Source organism: Suillus discolor, assembly GCF_016758755.1.
Source record: "Suillus discolor strain FC423 chromosome Unknown F5147scaffold_12, whole genome shotgun sequence".
Classification (NCBI taxonomy): Eukaryota; Fungi; Basidiomycota; class Agaricomycetes; order Boletales; family Suillaceae; genus Suillus; species Suillus discolor.
Genome location: NW_024541259.1, coordinates 689,765 through 709,866, shown reverse-complemented (window position 1 = coordinate 709,866; position 20,102 = coordinate 689,765). Strand labels below are relative to the sequence as shown.

At 48.1% G+C, this 20,102-nt stretch overlaps 6 protein-coding genes across 6 annotated transcripts; 3 read left to right on the top strand and 3 right to left on the bottom strand.

Moving 5' to 3' along the window:
* The first annotated feature begins 455 nt into the window (after positions 1-455).
* F5147DRAFT_52662 (uncharacterized protein) lies at positions 456-3,047 on the top strand. The gene is made up of 6 exons (XM_041430007.1): positions 456-706; positions 756-1,184; positions 1,248-1,778; positions 1,832-2,188; positions 2,247-2,518; positions 2,572-3,047. Exons 1-6 carry the CDS (start codon positions 638-640, stop codon positions 2,879-2,881), a joined length of 1,968 nt encoding a protein of 655 aa, XP_041296000.1. The 5' UTR covers positions 456-637; the 3' UTR covers positions 2,882-3,047.
* Positions 3,048-4,453: 1,406 nt separating this feature from the next.
* Positions 4,454-5,550, top strand: F5147DRAFT_770828 (uncharacterized protein; the record flags this gene model as incomplete). Its single annotated transcript, XM_041441178.1, has 3 exons — positions 4,454-4,594; positions 4,651-5,244; positions 5,302-5,550. 3 exons carry the CDS (start codon positions 4,454-4,456, stop codon positions 5,548-5,550), a joined length of 984 nt encoding a protein of 327 aa, XP_041295999.1.
* A 275-nt stretch (positions 5,551-5,825) lies between these two features.
* On the bottom strand, positions 5,826-8,294 carry F5147DRAFT_770827 (general substrate transporter; the record flags this gene model as incomplete). Its single annotated transcript, XM_041441177.1, has 14 exons — positions 5,826-5,897; positions 5,958-6,147; positions 6,180-6,261; positions 6,304-6,440; positions 6,499-6,557; positions 6,607-6,653; positions 6,705-6,725; positions 6,780-6,935; positions 7,006-7,150; positions 7,198-7,394; positions 7,451-7,581; positions 7,628-7,727; positions 7,779-7,874; positions 7,928-8,294. The coding sequence occupies 14 exons, from the start codon at positions 8,292-8,294 to the stop codon at positions 5,826-5,828; spliced, it is 1,800 nt and encodes a 599-aa protein (XP_041295998.1).
* Positions 8,295-8,598: 304 nt separating this feature from the next.
* On the bottom strand, positions 8,599-11,120 carry F5147DRAFT_682000 (pseudouridine synthase). Its single transcript, XM_041436419.1, has 12 exons — positions 11,073-11,120; positions 10,630-11,006; positions 10,485-10,570; positions 10,330-10,435; positions 10,194-10,275; positions 10,005-10,146; positions 9,874-9,952; positions 9,764-9,827; positions 9,691-9,711; positions 9,559-9,638; positions 9,223-9,501; positions 8,599-9,172 (listed from the first exon to the last, which is right to left on the bottom strand). The coding sequence occupies exons 2-12, from the start codon at positions 10,810-10,812 to the stop codon at positions 8,765-8,767; spliced, it is 1,530 nt and encodes a 509-aa protein (XP_041295997.1). The 5' UTR covers positions 10,813-11,006; positions 11,073-11,120; the 3' UTR covers positions 8,599-8,764.
* A 2,887-nt stretch (positions 11,121-14,007) lies between these two features.
* On the top strand, positions 14,008-15,969 carry F5147DRAFT_759312 (PLP-dependent transferase; the record flags this gene model as incomplete). The annotated part of the gene is made up of 5 exons (XM_041440439.1): positions 14,008-14,504; positions 14,556-14,835; positions 14,907-15,227; positions 15,329-15,584; positions 15,707-15,969. 5 exons carry the CDS (start codon positions 14,008-14,010, stop codon positions 15,967-15,969), a joined length of 1,617 nt encoding a protein of 538 aa, XP_041295996.1.
* Positions 15,970-16,531: 562 nt separating this feature from the next.
* Positions 16,532-19,965, bottom strand: F5147DRAFT_681983 (p115 like vesicle tethering protein). The gene is made up of 12 exons (XM_041436418.1): positions 19,378-19,965; positions 18,972-19,159; positions 18,739-18,921; positions 18,609-18,689; positions 18,320-18,550; positions 18,208-18,268; positions 17,690-18,156; positions 17,524-17,636; positions 17,253-17,467; positions 17,145-17,198; positions 16,971-17,089; positions 16,532-16,916 (listed from the first exon to the last, which is right to left on the bottom strand). The coding sequence occupies exons 1-12, from the start codon at positions 19,907-19,909 to the stop codon at positions 16,683-16,685; spliced, it is 2,478 nt and encodes an 825-aa protein (XP_041295995.1). The 5' UTR covers positions 19,910-19,965; the 3' UTR covers positions 16,532-16,682.
* Positions 19,966-20,102: the final 137 nt, after the last annotated feature.

The window sequence follows — 20,102 nt, the reverse complement described above, 5'->3', positions numbered from 1 at the left end:
GATAAAGCTCGCCTTCCTTCTCTTCACAAACCCGGCGATCTGCATATTTGACCTCGGTGATGAAGGTCATGATGAACGTGAAACGATGGGTCCGTGCGTCGTTATGTGGGAAAGTCAGATATTGATGTGAAAAACTAGTTCTTCCGCTACATCGTTCGAATTCGCTTGTCGTTGGTTGTTTTTTTTTCTTCTTCTGATTCACGTTTGGTGCTGCTCGTCGTCGCCCGCGTTCCTGCGATCTTTGTTTATTATTTCGTTGGGGCCGTGAATTGAAGAGACGATCTTGTCTTGGACTTGTTTCTAGCTTAGCTCTCGTGCTAGACTTGTCCCGACTCGTTTCTGTTCAGTTCTTCGTTAACGCAAGTTTATCTATATCAGATCGCACTCTTCGCTCATCTTTTTGTGCGTGTTTTTTTATTATCAGTCACTCTCATTTGCACAGGGCAGGCTACGAGTACTACAAGTACTACGACAGTACATCACAGCATTCTGCCCTACCCACGCTCTCTACCTCCCTATCATTCATTATACCTTGCAAAACCCTTTCTAACTTGGTCCTCGGTTTTTTTCAATACATACATTCCGCCGTTGCTCTCCTTCTCAATCCATTTAATTCTCCTACCTCATACCCGGAAATATGGACGACTCCCAAACAGCTTTTGCAACTCACTACCATTCTTACGGTTTTGAACTCGACATGATGAAGGTCTGTCTTTTTTACAGTCTCATCATCGCACAGTTGACCCGTCAAACAGAGGTCTATGGATGCCGTCGGTGGTCCTGATGCCAAAAAGGCACGTTGGTCCCCCACATTTAGTGCTTCTGCTACCTCCGCTGCGGCACCTACTACTGTTACTCGTGACGCCTTTGCCAACTATGGTTATGGTCCACATGCCCAGATCAATCAGCCTTTCCAACCTTCATCTCCTGCCTTTTCCAATCAGCTTTACTCTACTCCGAATCTTACGATTAACACTGCTGTTAATGGTGCAGGCATGAACCCTCAAATGAGCCCCGCACACCAAAACGCATTTGCCCAACAACAACAGCAACAGCATGCGCCTCAGTCAAACGGTGTAGGCCCATATGGAGGCTTTGGTTACAACATGCTTGGCATGGGATTGCCCGGAATGAACATGTTGGGCGGGTTTCCCTACGGCGCGCAAGCTGGTAACTATGGTCAGGTACATCCTATTATTGTGGACACGGAAATGGGTCACATTGCTAATCTCATATGTGTCTTGTAGCAATCTCGGCTACCTTCTTTAAATGTCAACATTCCTCCGACCCCAGGTGCTTACTCGCCGGCGGCTATTTCTGCCGCGCTTTCTGCAACGACCAATGCCACTGGTCGCACCGTTTATGTTGGCAACCTCCCCGCAACCGCCTCTGTTGATGAACTACTTAACCTCGTGCACTTTGGGCCCCTCGAATCGATTCGTGTTCTTCCTGAAAAATCGTGTGTTTTCCTGTCCTTTCTGGATGGAGCAACCGCTGCGGCGTTTCACGCTGATGCTACCATCAAGAAGCTCTCCCTTCATGGACAGGAACTTAAGATCGGATGGGGGAAACCATCTCCTGTCAGTGCACAGGTGAGCCTTGCGATCAGCCAGAGCAATGCCAGCCGGAACGTATACCTCGGTGGTCTGGATGAAAACACGACAGAAGAGCAGTTACGGGACGATCTCAGCCGGTTCGGGCTAATTGATCAGGTCAAAATTGTCCGTGACAAGAACATTGGATTCGTACACTTCTTGAGTATCTCGGTTGCTACCAAGGTATGTTGTATTTGAATTTTTCACCACATTCTGGTGCTGACACGGCCATTCAGGTGGTTAACACGCTCCCTACCGAGCCAGCTTGGGCTGGAAAGCGGGTCAACTACGGCAAGGACCGTTGCGCATACATACCAAAGTCTCAGCAAGCTGCTGCACAAGCTGCCCAGGCTGCTGCCGCCCAATCTCTCGTCGCTCAATCTGCCAATCTTAGCCCTGCTGCGGGTCCGAATCACTTTGGTTCGCCATATTCGCCATACCCTTTTGCAACAGACATGACAGGTGGTCAATCCCTCAATCGCACGGTCTATTTGGGCAATATTCATCCTGAGACAACAACGGAAGATTTGTGCAACGCTATTCGGGGTGGTGTGTTGCAGAGCGTGAGGTACATGCAGGACAAGCACATTGCCGTCAGTCAAATTTATATGACATGTTCTGAGTGTACTTGCTGATCTATTTGGGTGATAGTTTGTCACCTTTGTTGACCCTGCAGCAGCATTTACGTTCTACCAAGTGGCATCCTACCAAGGCCTTACCTTGAACAACCGTCGACTCAAAATTGGTTGGGGCAAAAATTCTGGTCCACTGCCGCCCAGTCTTGCGCTCGCTGTTCACTCAGGGGCCACCAGGAATGTTTATGTGGGTAGCATTGAAGACTTTGAATTATTCAATGAGGAGAAGCTAAAGAGGGACTTTGGCGAGTTTGGGGATATTGAGCTGGTCAATTTCCTCAGGGAGAAGTGCGCTATCTTGTCTGGCGGTCGATGATAATTTCTGATATTGTTATCTTCAGGAACTGCGCCTTCGTCAACTTCACCAATATCTCTAACGCTATCAAGGCCATCGACAGCATTAAGATTAAGCCAGAATACACGAACTTGCGCATCGCGCATGGCAAGGACCGGTGTGCGAACCCGCCGCGGTCGGGTCCCCAAGGTGGCTCTTCAGTCAGACGGAGCGCCAGCGGAAACGGACCAGCAAGCGCAGAGCCTGTAAGCGCTATCGAGCCTATCGAGCCTTCCCAGTTTGTGGCCCCTGAGGACGAAGGGAATAACGCAAATGTCATTGTATCTGGCCCAGAGGAGATGGAAGCATCCATTTAAATATGGATCGCCCAGGGAGTGAGGTATACTCTGCTGTGGAAGTGCCTACCGTATACCCCGTGTCTCTCCCTCTCGAAAAAGTCGCAAACAACGAGTGGATGGGAAGGATGGCCTCGGATGTCCTCGTGAGGGGGGACCCATTGGGCTATTGGTTGTTGTGTTCTTTATTCACTTCACTTTCTCAGTCTGGCCGTTGTTAGTGTTACTTTACTCACATTTTTGTGTCCGCTTTATCTTTTACTTTCTTTCCATTCCATGTTCACACTTGACTTATATCCTCTTTGTCCGATTGTGTTTCTCGCCCACCCCACGCTCGTTGCATTGCTTCACTTATGCCTCTCGTTAAATCCCGTCAACACGGACTGTACACCTCACATATCGCGTCCCATACCGAATCCGACCTGAGACGATGTGCTAATTTCTCTTTAACTCACGCCTATACCGCTATCGTAGCTTGTTTCTCCTTGTGGAGACTTACACATCGTTTTCGTGACCTACTACATGCGTTGTTTGTCTTTTCTGTGTGTTTATTTGTGCAGTAGCAATATATCGGAGTAATCGCAGCCTTTCTTGTGCACACGTGTAACCCTAACATAGTACCAACACGGCCTCGCGACGAGGAACGGACGTTTTTGCAACGTTTCAAATACGTTATTTCTTACTAGAATGCTAAGTGATATGGGGTATGGTTGAACTTAAACAATGCTGGCGTTTCATAGCTAACCGTTTCCACCAGCCGTAACAAATTCCATTTGTGCATTCAAGCGGAATTCAGGTGGGGCATGGTGGCGTCCTCAAGATGTTACTACGCATCATATATGCCGTGTCTGTCAATCACTGGTCAAACGAGAAGAATTCCAACAACTTCATTTTGACTGTGGGCGATCATCCGTGTTCAAGTACGGCATGTCATGGCAGCCGACAACAAATTTTTTGTCAAGGTACAGATGAAGGAGGGATGACACCCAAGGCATCATCCAATCGGCTTTAAATTCCACTCCCACCTCTGATGCCAGTCCATATAGCGTGATGGATTGCCATTCATTTTCATCAAGGGTCGTTAACGCTCCTACTACTGATACTCGAGGACCCTATAAGATTGACCCTTGCTTCCTAGGGTTATATATCTCCTTTACTCATTTGTTACCTAGTAATCACTCGCTCCGCCGCAGAAGCCCAAATTTTACTCGTTCGACTCGGTCATTTGGGAACCGATTACGACCTACAACGATTAACCTGATCCATCATGCAGTCATCGTGTTGCCTTCCCATGATCACTGGTTCTTCCCGGCGGCCCAATGCATCCTGTCAGTCCAATTCCCGCTTCTCAACAGAGAAGCCCACATAGTACGCAATACATTACGTTTCATTATCACTTAAGGTTGGCTTCGGGTCTCCGCGTTGGTACACCATCATTTGACGCCCATACTTTTGCTTTGGATAAAGATAGCGATGAACCCTCACGACGAGACCTATTTCCCCCCTCCCGAGGTGTTGGTTGTCTGCGCTTGCTGTGGCATTTCCCTTCGAATCCTTTCCCTCCTCTCTCTCCCCTTGTAAAAAATTATCACGATGAACTTGAAGTCTACGGGGTTGACTGTCGACAGATGCACTCCTCGCGACCGTTTCGCGACCCGCATTACGAGACTCACTCAGATATCTTTTCCAACATCTATCAGGAAAAGCATAGACGACTCATGCATCGACTTCCCTGTAAGGGCTAATATGCTCTTTTTCGTTTCCTATTGCTTCTGATTCAGCATTTACAGCTCACTCCATTCTACTCCCCCACTGGAGAGTCCTTTGCTCGCCCTCGAGCGACCTCAGACGCGTTCATGGGATTAGAAACGCAAATCCCTGACAGTTCCTTCGCACACGCATTCTCTGAGTATCGTTACGAACATCCTAATCCCCCACGCTCACCGACACCGATCGATTTCTTCCACCCGCCGAGTCCGCCTACACCACCTCCCAAAGACTACCCCTACCCTGTATCTACTTCAAACAAGCCAAAAAGGCCCCCACCACTCACGCAGAATTCTTTGAGCCCCATTGTCGTCGATCCAGTACCAGTGACCCCAGGACCAGCGGGACTTGAACGCTCCATATGGATTTTTGACAGCTCCTTACGCGAAGTGGATTTTGATGTTACTTGTCTTGGCGCACTAGACGAGCAGCTTCTGTACGCTCCAAAGGACTCTTTCTTGGATATCTGCTGGGCAGAAGCTGTATATGATGACGAGGATCAGTTGCCGGTGGAGAAGCCATGGGTGTGGCAGTCACAGGCGGAAAGGGAAACCGATTCGGAAGAGTCAGAACAGAGTGGTCCTGATCCCGTCGTGATGCAGGTGGAGCGCAAAGTTGTGAGCATTCACTAATGTTCCCGTGTCTTACCACGTGTCTGACCATGGGATTCGAAGTCGTTCGTTTATTCCCCCGATACATACACGCCACAATCTCCCCAGCGTATGATGTTTGCAGAATCTGAGTCACGCATGTTGTACCAAAATGCGAATCACTCGGTGCACTTCTTCCCTGTGCCGCAGCAACGCGACTCCCGCCGCAAACATACGGCACGGGACCAACCGGATACTCCTTCCGGGAAGCTCAAACTCTTCTCGGGCGCATATGGCACTCTCACAGGACGGCGGCGTACTACTTCCAATTAATTTATCGATGCACCACACAGCATTCACATCACCACACATCATACGCTCCTTGTCACGTTCCTTACCATGCCCTAACACGCTTGTCACCTTAATCATATTTATTAGTCGGAACGCTCACTAATCCATTCGTATTCTTGGAGAACAACATGTATAATGACAGGAACCATCTGGAGTATTAGTGCGCTGTACTGTACACATTGTAGCTAGATAGCGTGGTAACATGGTTGATCTAGATACGTATATACCACATCTTGTTGAATTCATTAGAGTTGTTGCTACTCTTGGCCTAGTGCCTCCGAAGGAATAAGGCCCTTAATTAGGTCGTGCAGCCCGAGTTCGCGTTCCAGCTAGAATAATGTTGAGAATAGGAAGACTACCAACATAGACTAAACAGGACAATCTCATACCTCGCATTTCCGTTTGCGGTCTTTCTGACCTGCTGCAGAACCAAAGACTGCATCTATTTCTTCGAGAGAAACGCCTGCCGTCTCTGGAACAACATAACTAGACCACAGGTAGGCCCCGAAACAGGCGCACGCGAAAATCATAAAGGTCGCACTGCCAAAGAATGCAAAGTCCGCAAACGATATATCACCGCTGGGATATATGAATGAGGAGGATAGACATACGCAGAAGACATCTCCATCAGCGGCGGCGTAATCAGGCCAATCAAGACTACACAAGGTGAACGCCGGCGGGGAAAAAAGGGATCTTATGTCAGTATGAGTCGCGGAAATAGACAACAGAACAGACAATTGTTGATCCAGTTCGAAGCCGTTGATAAGGAAACTCCCTTGCTTCGCATTGAAAGGGGGAATACTTCACTGGGAAGAACCCAGCCAATGGGCCCAAAGGACATGCCGTAAGCTGCAGTAAATATGTACGTGCAACTATTGGCAATCATTTCATCTGAATGAATGGAGAGAAGCTGAGTAAAAAAAAACTTACAACACCGCTACCCAAGCAGCTATAGTGTTCGATTCCCAGTCATCATGAAAAAGGTGGATCTGTATAACATGTAGCTCAGTATGTGCTGATCATGAATAGGGGACATACTAAGATTGCGATCATGAAATGCGACACAGCCATAATTGCGCTGCCGCCTTTGTTGCAGTGAGTCACAAGGTGGGTGATTCAAGAACAAAAATGGGAACCTTTGAGAAGGGGTTTACGGCCTATGAGAAGTGCACTGAGAAAACATGAAGTTACAAAAAAGACAAAGCACACACCCCACCGGTCGAGAAATATGATGGCCGGGAAAACTGCAAGAAATTGGATGATTCCGATCCCACCTGAAACGAGAAGTGTGACGGTGTCCCCGCGCATCCCTATGCTTTCAACTAGAGTTGGACCATAGTAAAGAAGTGCATTAATACCGCTCCACTCTATAGGACAATTCATGTTTAGGTACAGACTCGCACGCAATATATGAAGATGACACCTGATGATACTCACGTTGAAAGAACATGATCATGATGCCAATAAGAGTCCGTCTGACGTACTCCCGACCGAAGAGGGTTGACCATGTTTCGCGTGAGAGTCCATCTGTTGATTTTTGTCGGACGAGAGCAACGTTGATTTGCATTTCCAATAGCTCAAGCTATGGTGCTGTCATTGAATGTAGACATAGATAGGAGGAAAAAGTACCTGGATCAACGGATCTTCTTTTGCTTCGTCAGGAGTGCGCAAACGAAGTTTGGCTAAAGTACTCCGTGCATCGTCGATGTGACCATGGAGCACCAGCAGTCGGGGTGAAGGTGGTAGAACAAAGCATCCGAGGCAAAGCGAAATACCTGGGAGAAACTGGAGTGCCAGTGGAATTCTCCATGAAGCAGATCCGGCAACTACGAACCCAATGTAACAAATGAGAACAATCGAGATTCATGACAGAAGCACGAACTGTGTCTCGTAAGAAAACCTGTCCAAAACCCAAACACAACTCCAAGAACGATAGCGAGCTGCTCAAGCGCCATGAGTGAGCCGCGGAGCTCAGGAGGGCTAATCTCGGCCATGTAAAGCGGTGAAAGCATACTATCGCCACTCAGTTACATAAATAGAGCCCATTATTCGAAATTACCTGAGGGCCCCAACTCCAAAGCCACCAATTGCTCGCCCAATGATAAGATCGTTCAACGACTGCGCCCCGCATTGCAGTCCCGAACCAATACAGAAAATGACTGAGAAGGCCCATGGTTAGACCTCTTTTCTGGGATAAACAAATGACCTACTAGATGCGAAGAAAATGGACTGACGTCGACAATACTTGTCTGCCAAGATTCCGCTCGTAATAGCGCCAAACAATGCGCCAAGCTCAAGAACAGCAGCTGTCATTTCAAATATGAGTGGAGATACTAAATGAGATCGCCGCTTCGCATACTCATCAATCCTTTCTCCCATGGTCCGATTGGCCACCGAGCCAGAAAGTCTTTCATGACGAGGACATTGGAAATAACGCCTTGGTCATACCCGAACGAAACACCGCCAATCCCAGCAAACGCTGCGCACGCAACGGCATAACGATTGTGAACTAGACCTGAAATTCCGCTTGGTCCATATGAAAAGTTATAGGTATGACCATCTTCATGAACAACTAGAGAGCCTCCATGCGGTGTATAAAGCGTGACGCCCTTATTGTCTCGTAGTAATGATTTTAGAATAGGGTCAGCGCCCTCGCTGACATCTTCCCTTGGCTCGCTCGACGTCGGAAGAACTGTATAGTCATGATGTGTCTCGAGGAGGATCATGTCACCTATCAGCTGTCAAGGTATTAGCGTACGCAGGAATAGCGACTCACCATCTGTCCATAAAGTTATCCGAATCTAAATGTTCAATAAGAATATATGGATTTGACTATTCAAGATATCTTCGTCTGAGTAATTGATGTGTTGAAGGCTCAAGCTGTCGACTTTACGCAGCGAACAAACAAATCGCAACTTACGTAAGTTCGTGTGAGCAACAGCCTGAGATCATCATATCATGCATGCTAGTTCGCACAGCTTCGTGACTTGCTTGACAGTTCTGTACAAGCGAATCCAAGTTCTCCGTGATGTGATGGTGTGAACTATATACATAGAATTCAGAAGGAACCAGGCAAAAAAATCTGGACAATCTTTCAACAAACTTCGCTGAGCTTCTTGGGGCAGTACTAGTACTTGGTAGTTGATACATGCGCACACAGAAATGTAAAAATAGTATCGCAGAACGTAGGTGCATCTTAGGCCTGGTCCCACTTCCATCCTTCAGCTGCCCACTCTGGTATATCCGTCTCAAAGCACCCGAGGCTTGTGGTATATCTAAGGGCATGCAGAAAAATGTACAACCTTTCTGGCTTTGGATCAGGATGTAGCGGTAAGTAGCACTCTGAACAATACAGTGTTCCTGTCACTGTGTCAACAGCTGGGGAGGGGGCCTCCATCTGCGAGAGCCGTGCTAAAGCTTCCCCTTGAGTCAACTGTGGGGCCAAGGACATATCTTCTGGCAGAGGAGTTTGTGGGAGGCAAGGACCTCCTTTTTTACGTTTGTTCTGTGGAGGAAGAGGGGCACGAGGGATGTCTTTTGGTGTGAGTGAGGCCTTCGCTCGAAATACGACATCTCGCCAGCGACTCCAATCTTCGTCTTCGTCCTATTTTCGATAAGTGCGTCACACACTTGCTCATGCTTTGAATCGCTCACCTTCATATGCCGGAGTTTCGTTATAATTTCCACTGTCTCAGATGACAACGGGACAGGCGATCCCATTCCAATATCGTGTCCAGTTTCGCGTGGAAGCAATTTCGCTCTCGCATTGCTCTCCTCTTCCGAAGTAAGTGATAATGGTGAGTCTGTGTCGTCGGAGGGTTTCAGATTAAGAGCTTCCGGACTATTATCACTCAGCAGATGCGCTGGTGGCGCTGGTGCAGCACGGTGCTCGCAAGGAATAACATCCACGCCCCCTTTGCCAAGATTAGCTCCCTATGAACGGAGTGGATGTTATACAAGGCATTCTTGAGATCACACGAGGACCCTCACCCATATTCGTTCTTCAGAGTAAACAGGGTCATTGGCTATTGGATGACCGAGATATTGTAGATGAACTCGTATCTGATGGGCTGCAACGAATTTGGTCAGGAACATCCGACATGACATCTGTGTGAGCCCTACATCGACCTGTCATAGGACGGCCTAAAGAGAACGAATGTGTTCATCAAATACAGTGTATAACTAAAAGTCTCACAGTGAAGCACACTCGTGTTGGTCGTGGAATCGTAATGAAGCCGGTTAAAAATCGTCTTCGCTGGCTGCAAACTGTCAACAACTCCACTGACAGCTAAAGCCGCCGCGTACCTTTCCTTCCGGGTGTACTATGTTAAGGCCCATCTGTCGATCAACAGTCAAGAGGGGTTCTTCGCATATCGTTTCCTCACTATGCCCATTTCCTCAATACAACCATATGGGTAGATATTAAAAGTACTCACGCGGGAAACTCTCCTTTGCAACGAGCAATATACTCTTTGCGGATTAGACCATTGACGAATTCGCCTGATAACGAACGTGCCAGATCGGCATTCAGTGGTATGATCATCAAACCGGATGTAAGTCTATCCAAGCGGTTAATTGCTGTGAGTGAATTAGTAAGGTTTGTTTTCGAGTAGATATGGACACACTATAAATTTTCGGTAAACCAAATTCGTTACGAAGGATCTCTACCAAGCTGTGGCGGTAGTACCGACCAGATGCGTGTACTGGCTGTACCACATCTTTGAATTAGTTGCACTGTGAGTAGATTTACCAAGGACGAACTATGCTACCAGGTTTATCAACAACCAAAAAGTCGCGCTTCTTGTCATGTAATACAATTTTGACGGGTGTAGATGTGACTGGAGGCTCATGTCGGTGCACAACATTCCTACAACAATGAATAAAGGTATGCCTCCAACGCAGAAAAATGCGCTCACTCTATACGATCGCCATTCCTCACTACTGTGTTTGGTTTTGCGACCTTGCCATTAATTGTTGTCACTCCAGATTCAAGGGCGTATCGCTGTGAAATGAATAGTGACTTCTAGAGAATCAACGAACAATTGACTTGTAAGCACCTACATAGTACTCCATGGATCGATCTCTGAATTCTGTTGACACGATTTCTAGGATCTCCCGCCCAAGCCACCGCTCCTTTGCCATAGTCGTATACGGGTACCAATATGGTGTGAGCTTCCTCAACCCTGCATCCTTTTGTGACGATGGAGGTGATCGTGGCTCATCAGGTACGGCTCCATCAGACATGGCTGCGGTTAAGAATCTCGCAAGGACGTGGCGAAATTGACCGAGCGATGAAAATGTTGTGAGCGGAAGACGCTCACGGGACTCGCGTTTGAATTGGAGGATGTGAGCCACGGCGATGTTGCTCCAGAAGAGCTTGACTGACTTGAGTGAGTTCAGTGCAACAGAACGAGACAGTCACTTTAGTTCGACTATATCTGCGAACGTAGCTAGTGAGTACTTTCAATTTGCTCACGAAAAAGAAACAGGGAAGTTTTGCGAACGTTGAACGGTGTTCGCCTTCGAACTGTCGAGGACTCGAGGTCGAACGCACAGCTCTTCCGAAGAACTACTGCAGAAATCGTTAAATCCGAAAGTCCGGCCCGAGAATCACGTGCACCCGATAAGCCCCAGCCATCCAGGCCTCTAACACGCTTCAAGCAACTAACACTACCATATCTTTACCCAACCTCTTGCTGGCCGTTTCGGTATCGGTTTCGCCATCTTTGAATCATCTTTCTTTATCTTTGCCGCCACTTATTATCCTCAGAGAGATGGCGTTGCGGGCTTTGTGGGTGGTGTTAATGATGCACAATAATCTGGCTTGAGTAGCTGGTAGGATTTTTCTTTTGGCTCGGCTAAGGACGCGCGGCGGCAGTGCTCCCCCTCATCTGCAGGTATATTTTGCCACCTGTCTGGTCTGTCGACTGCCGTCATTCAGGCCTTCCACACCAAGTGAGCCATCAATGCATCAATGATGCCCTCGCTAGTTACAAGGAGTCTCCTCCCGCTGTTTGACGATATGACCTTGGGTGCCGATGGTCTTTCTTCAGAACTTCGGGCATCGAGCACCCGGTATATGTTGAATAACAGTAAGCCCAAGACATTTGACACATCAAGCGAGTTTCATGCGATCGTTTTCCCTGTTCGAATGACACATGTCTAAAAAAATGGTCATGGCAAAGACTTTTGAAGGGGTCAGCTCACTATGACTCATTGAACTATGATAGCTACGAGAGAACTTCGGAAGTCTGCGAAATAACATAATGAAGCGCTGCAATATTTCACAGACTGAGAAGGTCACACGGTAAGTCAACTGAGACAGAATGAGTATGAGTGCAGAATTTAGTGGGAAAGTGATGACATTAATTTTTTCAGTTTGGGTAGTATTTTTGGTCGTGGTCTGGATCAGCTTTTGCCGGGCAGTGCAGACAGATGTCGACAGTGAGATATCTGTCAATAGGAAGCAAAGACGAAATAGAATGCGCACGCATGCGAACAGAATCGACCGGAGGTGACACAGTCACAAACCCTCGAGTATGAGGCAGAGATATCTGGGAAGTTTTCTTAGACAAGACACCTAAAAGGGGAATAGTAGCGAGTGGGTAGATATCAAGGAGAACAGTCCAGCATCGTCTCTGCACGGAAACATATTATCCCTTTCTGTTCGGAAACGGCCGAAAAGGGCACCTCGGTGAGGGTCTCCGAGTCAAAGGCCACGAGACTAAGTTAGGGTCTGAAACTTCCTACCCCACTTGCCCGAAGTTCCCCTACCGTAAACTACCCTGCAGGTGGGTCATGGTTACTGGATGCAGCTGGCCGGTCATCGGATGCGATTGAAGTCGTGCGACAGAACCTGTACTGCCACTAGGTTCAGTAGTATTATCCTAAACAGAACGAGAGTGTTGGAGAGGGTAGGCCCCTGACGAGAACTCTGCAATAGAGCGTGGTTCGCCTCACAACACTCTGCTGGACGTTATCCAGTCGCTAATTCGCTCGCTTAGTAAGCCCTTGTTTGAGCCAAATGTTCTCAGGCTCGCTTTCCCAGAAGGGACACCGGACACCTTCTTTGGCAAAACATATCACGGTCGATTTCGCTGAGCTACCGAAGTTTTTTGAGCGGCGCGAGCGTGCTGCAGAGAGGCCACTGTGCGGAGTGCTGCTGAGTGTTGCCAAGCGGGATTCGAAAGGACTGTGGACCGTCAAATTTCTAGTCCGAACTGGCTGATGCTATGCGTGGGACTCGTGCCCATACCTCTGCCCGGAAATTGACGCGTCCTAGTATCAGCAGCGGCAACGTTCTCACATCACCGCCGCTTATCGGGCAAGTCACTCCAGGTCACTCCTTCTGACTACAACAGACACTGCTACCTGTAGTAGATACTCAACCAGTACACCTCTTTGAATTGCAAATCCCGGACTGTCAATGTTACACACGAAGCTGCCCTTGAACTTGTTGTGCACATCTGACATTGGTCGTATCTGTAGGTTCCACATACATATTTATACGACATGGGAGGAGCTAAGTAGGATCTTCTGCTTCTCACTTTACCAGGTTAGGTTTGTTGCTCGTCTTGAATTCGAGCATCTAGCCTCCATCTCAAGTTCTTGCCGCTCTAGAAGTTGCAAGTACTTTCTAGCACCAAAGATTGCTGAACTTTGAACAGCGTCAATCAACTTCCACCCCCCTGACAGGTGTGATGATAAATATACCACCATCATCTCATGCTTGCAAGTATGAGAGCTGAGGGAAGCAGCCGAACACGGACTGGTGGGGTATCGAGATATCATTGCAGGCTGCACACCACACGCACGGCACGAATGCTGTCAAGAGAAGGATCCATGAACGCGTAGTAGGCTATCACAAAATTGTGTTTCAGGACCACCACATTTGTCAGTCTAGTGACTAGTACCTGTGCTCAAGGTCCGGCATCACATTAATTGTACCCGCTGCGCAGGTCAGGTCCATTCAAAGACAGCCCTCTCTAAGACCACTGATCAGCTGTCAGGGATAGCATCCGCGGACCCTTTGCTGGTGTACACTGCGTACGCGTAATCCAATTATCAAGATATTAGTACTACAACAAAAATACAAGGTTTGACTTGGTAGCTGCTTCTAGCACCGACTTTGAACACGCAAACTTTCAAATGGAAAGGCGAATACTGGACCAGACTGGATCACTTGTAACTTAGGCTCATTTTCCTACCGGCCAGGGGTACCAATTACCGTAGACTGACTTCTTGGTTAGCCTCATGGACTTTTGTCCGACGCCATTGGAGGTGTGGAGGGATTGGTCAGACGTTGGAGGTATTGGTCAGATCATAGCCTAGTGACCCTGACCCGATTGAAATGCCAAGGCGCTTGTCCTCCAAATATATAAAGGCACTGTGTAGTTCACCGACCCTCCCTTACACCAATATCATTCGACAGGCACCATCATGGGCAACAAACACTCATCTTCTGTGGTTCCCCATCAATCTCGCGAACAGCGCGTCGGCGTTAACATCAATCATAATCATTCTACTCCAGTATCTCACATCAGTCTGAAATATCACAAATCACAGACTTCACTATCAAAAATATCGTCGTATGATACACTTTCGTGCGAGAAACCTTCGGCGCCTCCTCATAATCATAATCCGAACGTCACTCATTTATACCCGACACTGACAACATACACACCCTTGACGCCCTCGATCTCGCGACAAGATGCTGAGGCACGCGCATATAGTGCATTTCTCAAATCGTTCCCAGAATATCAGAGCACCTGGATACTTGATACCCTCCGAAGAACAGATTTCGCCAGATTGGATCGAACCGGTGAAACATATGTAGATTACATGGGCGGGGCACAATATCCTGAGAGCCTTGTTCGCGTTCATAGCGCATTCCTAACCGAAGCTGTCATGGGAAACACACATTCGGTCAGTAATAGGTACGGAGTTTCTATAAATCGGTCGCCGATCATTACTCATTTGAGTCATAGCTCCAAGTTATCATCACGATATGCTGACGAGGCGCGGGATACGGTTCTTTCATTCTTTCGAGCCCCGCCAGGGTACACCGTCGTGTTTACAGCAAATGCAACAGCTGCATTGAAGCTTGTTGGGGAGGCATATCCCTTCAAGTCCAATAGTGACTATGTCCTCGGTGCCGACTCTCATAATAGCGTCCATGGAATCCGAGAGTACGCTTCACGTCGCGGAGCTGAAGTACATTACATCCCATCAACTAGTACTGGAGGTTTCGTTCTATCTACTGCCAAGGTATGTCCTTTGCGCGTATATGCGCCTCAACTCAACGTAACTAGCAGCTGAATGCTGATTCTCCGTGGTAGGATATATTGAGTCAGCACAGACCACAGAACGCTTCCTCACTTTTTGCCCTAACCGGCCTTTCCAATATCTCTAACGCGAAAAATTCACTCTCAATCATCGGATTTGCATCCTCACTTGGATACCACACACTTCTTGATGCTGCCGCGCTGGCACCGTCATCCGTCATTTCTCTTTCGGAAACCCCTGTTGATGCTATGGTTGTAAGCTTTTACAAAATGTTCGGTTATCCAACGGGCGTCGGAGCCCTCATTGTCAAGGAGTCGTTCTTAGAGATCTTGGAGCGCCCATGGTTCGCTGGTGGAACCGTTGATGTCGTCCAGGTGCCAGGTTCGATTTTTACTAGAACGAGTGTTCTTCATGAACAGTTTGAAGTATGCTTCTTTTCCAATTTATGTGCTTTCGAATTTATTCGTATTGCTAGGATGGAACCATCAATTTCATGACGTTACCCGCGGTCACAGACGGTCTACGATTTCTCTCTGTATATCTGCCATTCCTCCCTCTCCGCCTCTCATGTCTTACCCATTACCTTGTCACCTCGCTCTCTCGTCTGAGACATGATTCGACTGGAACCCCTGTCGTTAATATTCTATCCAAGCTTCCTTCTAGGAGACTGAAATCTGTTGGGGAACAGGGTGACAGCGGATCTACAATCTCTCTTATCTTCCTCTCGGCAAGTACCCGACTTTCACTATATCATCATCTTAATGAAACTTTGGACTGCAGCCTTCAGGGGAGATGATACCAAACAGCTTCATTGAATATGTTGCGGTGACGTGGAACATTTCTCTTCGCACAGGTTGCATGTGCAATCCCGGGGGTGCAGCCTCGTTACTGGGTATTCAAGACCAGACGAAGCAACTGTATCCCGGCGTCACGCTCAAAGACTTTGAGCGAGTGGTCGGCCGCGAGCTTGGTGTTGTGCGGATTAGTCTAGGACTCGGAAGCAATTTCCAGGATGTGTGGAAGGTTATGATGTTCGCGTCATCCTTGGCAGATAGTCGTACACGACAGGCACTCTGGGAAACTTGGACCAATGTTCCTATCGGACAGGCTATATAAGTAGGCTGGCTTACCACCGGATATCTGGTGTGCGGAAGAGACAGACAGGTAAAACCTATAGGAGTCACACAGGAGCGGAACCTTCACAACCTGTATTTTTTTTTCTTGGTTATTTTTCGCGTTGCGGATTCATATACATAACCCATCTTTTTCACCGCGGATCACTCGTATAGCATAGCATAGTATAGCGCCATCTCATCGTACACTTGTTTTCAGCACTTGTCCCACTTTGGCCTGGCCTCTCTTTTATTAGACTTCTGCGTCTTTTCATTGCTATTCCTTTAATTAGCGTACCACAATCCCCGAATAATCGGAAAACACGTACAACCCCCTTTGTTGAGCATACGAACACTTACATTTCCGTTCTGGTGACCTCGTGGTACATCACACGTACGTTCGGCTATGTCGCTCGAGGAACATTAACATTAGCTGTAGCCCGGTGGGTGATGCAATTGCAGACTTCTTGTGTCATTCATGTCAGGGACTCCCAGCATCAATTGTCTGTCGTGCAGATTTCACTTCTTTGTGGCTTTAAGCTGCAACATTAGTGCTTGCAATGGAAGAATGGAGACTCTTGCAATGATTGATTTTCAAGCCATGCCGCCGACCGCGGGGAGAATACGGGTATCCTGCCTAACGTTATGTACTTGAGGTCTAAAAAGTTGAGATACGATAGAAACCCTAGAAAAATGAAAATCGATGGGTACTGTGTTTTACTCATCCCCTCCTTCATCTTCATCTTCATCTTCATCGTCATCATCCGCCTCGTCCTCGGAAACCTCCATACCTGCTTCTCTCATCCGCTGCTTGTCTCGTCTGCGCTTAGTGCTCATGTCGTCGAGGAGGACCAGAAGATCCTCCTGCTCCTTCTCGACCTCCCTCTTCTTGCCATCTGATGTTTGCAATTCAGCCTCAAGCTCCGCAATACGCGCCTCTGACTCAGCCAACTGTCGGTTAATCGTAGTAAGTAGCAGCGTCTGGATACATCCATGACTACGTACCCGAGCTTCAGCAACTGATAGCTCCTTGAGACGAAGTTGCAATGCGTCTATTTCCTGCACTTGAGAGCGAATGACGTCTTTGAGAGAATTGATGAGCATTGCGGACTCTGCACTTGGACCTGTGACCGCAAGTAAGTCAATGTGACTGGTGATACTCTGGATCTTGTTCCTGACCTGACGATGAAGCCAGGGTGCTAGGGTCCGTTGCCAGACCTCTCTGGATGGTATCTTCAAAGAAGTCATCAAATCAATTGTATGCGATAGAGAAACCTGGCAGCGCACGTTGATTTGATTTCCAGAAGTCGACAAAAGACCAGTCAAGCCAGATTTCGCCTTCCTGTTCAACGGGTGGAGTGTTTTGGAGTGCCTTGGTTGGATAACGGAGTACCATGGATTCAGGGCTGATAGACTTGAACCAGTCGTGCTCTCGTACACGAGACATATGACCGAGGAGCACATCTATGCCCAACCGAGAGATGATGGGATGTATGGTCGCGCTGTTAAATACGCAGATATAAACACGCGTGAAAGATAAAGGATCAAAGACACGTGCCGAGTGATCTCTCCCGGTTCCCGATTGAACTCATAACAGATGCCCAGTAGAAAGGCGCAAAGTCCAGGTATGAGGTCTTCTGACTCAGAAGTCTGGTTAATAGGCTCTACTAGCTATGGGTTCCTGAGGTCTCGTAGGTGTTTGCAGAATCGGGTGGAAGACTCACTGTGCCCAGCCCGCCGGCTTCTAGGAATTCCCTCGTAGCTTTAGGGTCATCCCAGAGCCACTGTGCAAGCAGACATATGTACCCAACAATCAATCTATTCCACTCGCGTTCCTCACGGTCGTTCTCAGCCCTTGAGCGAGACAGGAAGCACAACGAGAGGTTCTCGGAAAAGAGGTGCAACAAACTCTGCGGGGCATCTTCCTCGTCCTCTTCCGGCTGCGTTGGCGCTGGAGTATTATTATCTGCAGGGACAAAAAATGTTCCTGGACCCGAAGTCTCTCCCGGAATGCTGGAAGAAGGCTTGATAGATCGGGCCGCAGTTTTTGCTCTTGAGGAGCCGGCGAGCAGGTGAGCAAAGAGGAGTGTAGCGAGATGAGTAGAGGTCACATCAGCGATGTTGAGAGGGGAAGATGGGGAGAGGCAAAGAGAGTGCAGAAGGGGCGATATCATCGGAACTTCACTTGATTCTGAAAATACAATCTGAGTCGTTTTTGCATGGTATTGAAGATGCTGCTTACGTTGAGGAGGAAGCATCCCTTGCACAATGGCCTGTCTGATATCCTCTTTCCGCACAAAGTTCTATAGTGAATCAATGCCGACCCTTTCTGCTGGAGGACGACAATGACGTACATCGAAGACAGTTATAGCTGCACTCCTTAGCTCAAGTCCCTCCTTGGCACGATTATCACTGTATAGCCCATTGTACTCTCCATGGAGTGCAAGCTCTACAAGTGCATCAAGCGCGGACGCCGGCTCCAATCTGTCCCATTCTTCTCCGCGTGTCTCAGGCACAGGCATATAGGGGGTCAAAATCACCTCCGAGAGCGGGAAAGTCAACGTGCTAGGAAGGAGATGGAGCGCCTAACGCACAGATACAATCAGGTTTTATATCGTGAGATGCTTGCCGTATAAAACGGACCTGAGTCTTGAGGGGTGTTGGTGCATTGGATGCGAGGGCTAGTTCGACAAAGCCTCGCACGAAGACAGATAGTTCTTGACTCTGAAGAAACTATGAAACAAATGTAGGAAAGATATTGGAATCTACTGACGCTACCTTTAGACCCAACTAACATTCCCATAATACCAAGCACCAGTGACACATTTGCCACTTTTTGTGAGTCCCAAAATTGCAATGCAAACTCCTGTGGAACTGGATCTTGAAGGGAAAGGTTGGACGGTAAAAGTAAGAGGGAGCATAACAACGATGGAAGAGACGTTTCGCGGAAGTAGCTCTATCGTAAACATCAATGAAAGTGCGCTTCAAGCAAAGAACACTAATCACCTGATTCGAGCTATTATACCGAAGCAAACTGTCGACACATCGAAGTGCGTCCTGTGAGATCACACCTCCCTCCAATCCACCTTCGTGTGTGACAGTATTGAAGAGCTTTTCAAATGCGCCTTGAAAGGCAAGCACCTTCTGTATGTCAGGGCTTTGAGAAATAAGCATTTGGATCACGACGATGCTTTCTGAAAATGTACTGGCGTTAGTAAGGGAAATGAACGAGTCTTATGCAGGCTTGGTAGACCTGCGTCGGACACTGTCGTTTAAGAGTGGAACTTAAGGATGAGTACGGCCACGCAAGGACTAAGTTATGTTCAACATCCAGCTTTGTCGAGACAGGTAGTATGAGCAGGTCTACCAGTGTACCACGCGTGGGACGAGATGGAGTAGCTAAAATACATACCATTACGAATGATCTCGCGCTTATCTTCCAAGACGGCAATGACGCTGGAGGTGCCAGCAGGGGCCTTGAGGAAATATCCTTGAACTTGAGAACGACGGTTCTGTAGTAGCACCGAGAGCAACTGTAGTGTCGCATAACGAGTATAGAAGTGTGCATCACCGAGGAGGGAGAACAAAACATGAACTGCCTGTTCGTTTCTGATAACGTAGTCTGTGTGTTTCAACGCAAGATCCTTGGAATCGTCATCGGGTTCACAGAGCTGGGTAATAGTCTCGAGCACGGCCTTTGCTATTTCTGCATCTATTTCCGCATCATTCTGTAGGACTTCGAGGAGACCAGGAAGGGCCCTTTCGCCGACATCTTCCTTGCAATCGCGAGCCAAACCCTTCAAAGCAAGGACAGCAGCGCGTCTGTCCGCAAGGAGGGTAGAAGGAGATAACCGGTCACTAAGTTTTGCGATCGTGTCCTGCGCAGACTGAGGGGCGCCTGTTGGACCGCGAAGGGCGATATAGGTCTGCGATAAAAAGTCCATGCGAGTCCAGCTTGACGCAGTGTCGGTAATTTGCTGTCGTGTGTTCAACGTTCAGCATTGCCACCATGACTGACACGTGGCCTTTATCGGCTCACCAGCCCCTGAAGCCGCGTTTAGGCTCATCGTCTTACACAAATCATCATGACGAAACCTTCCATACGGCCTGACTACGGGAGGCTACACTGAAGTCCCA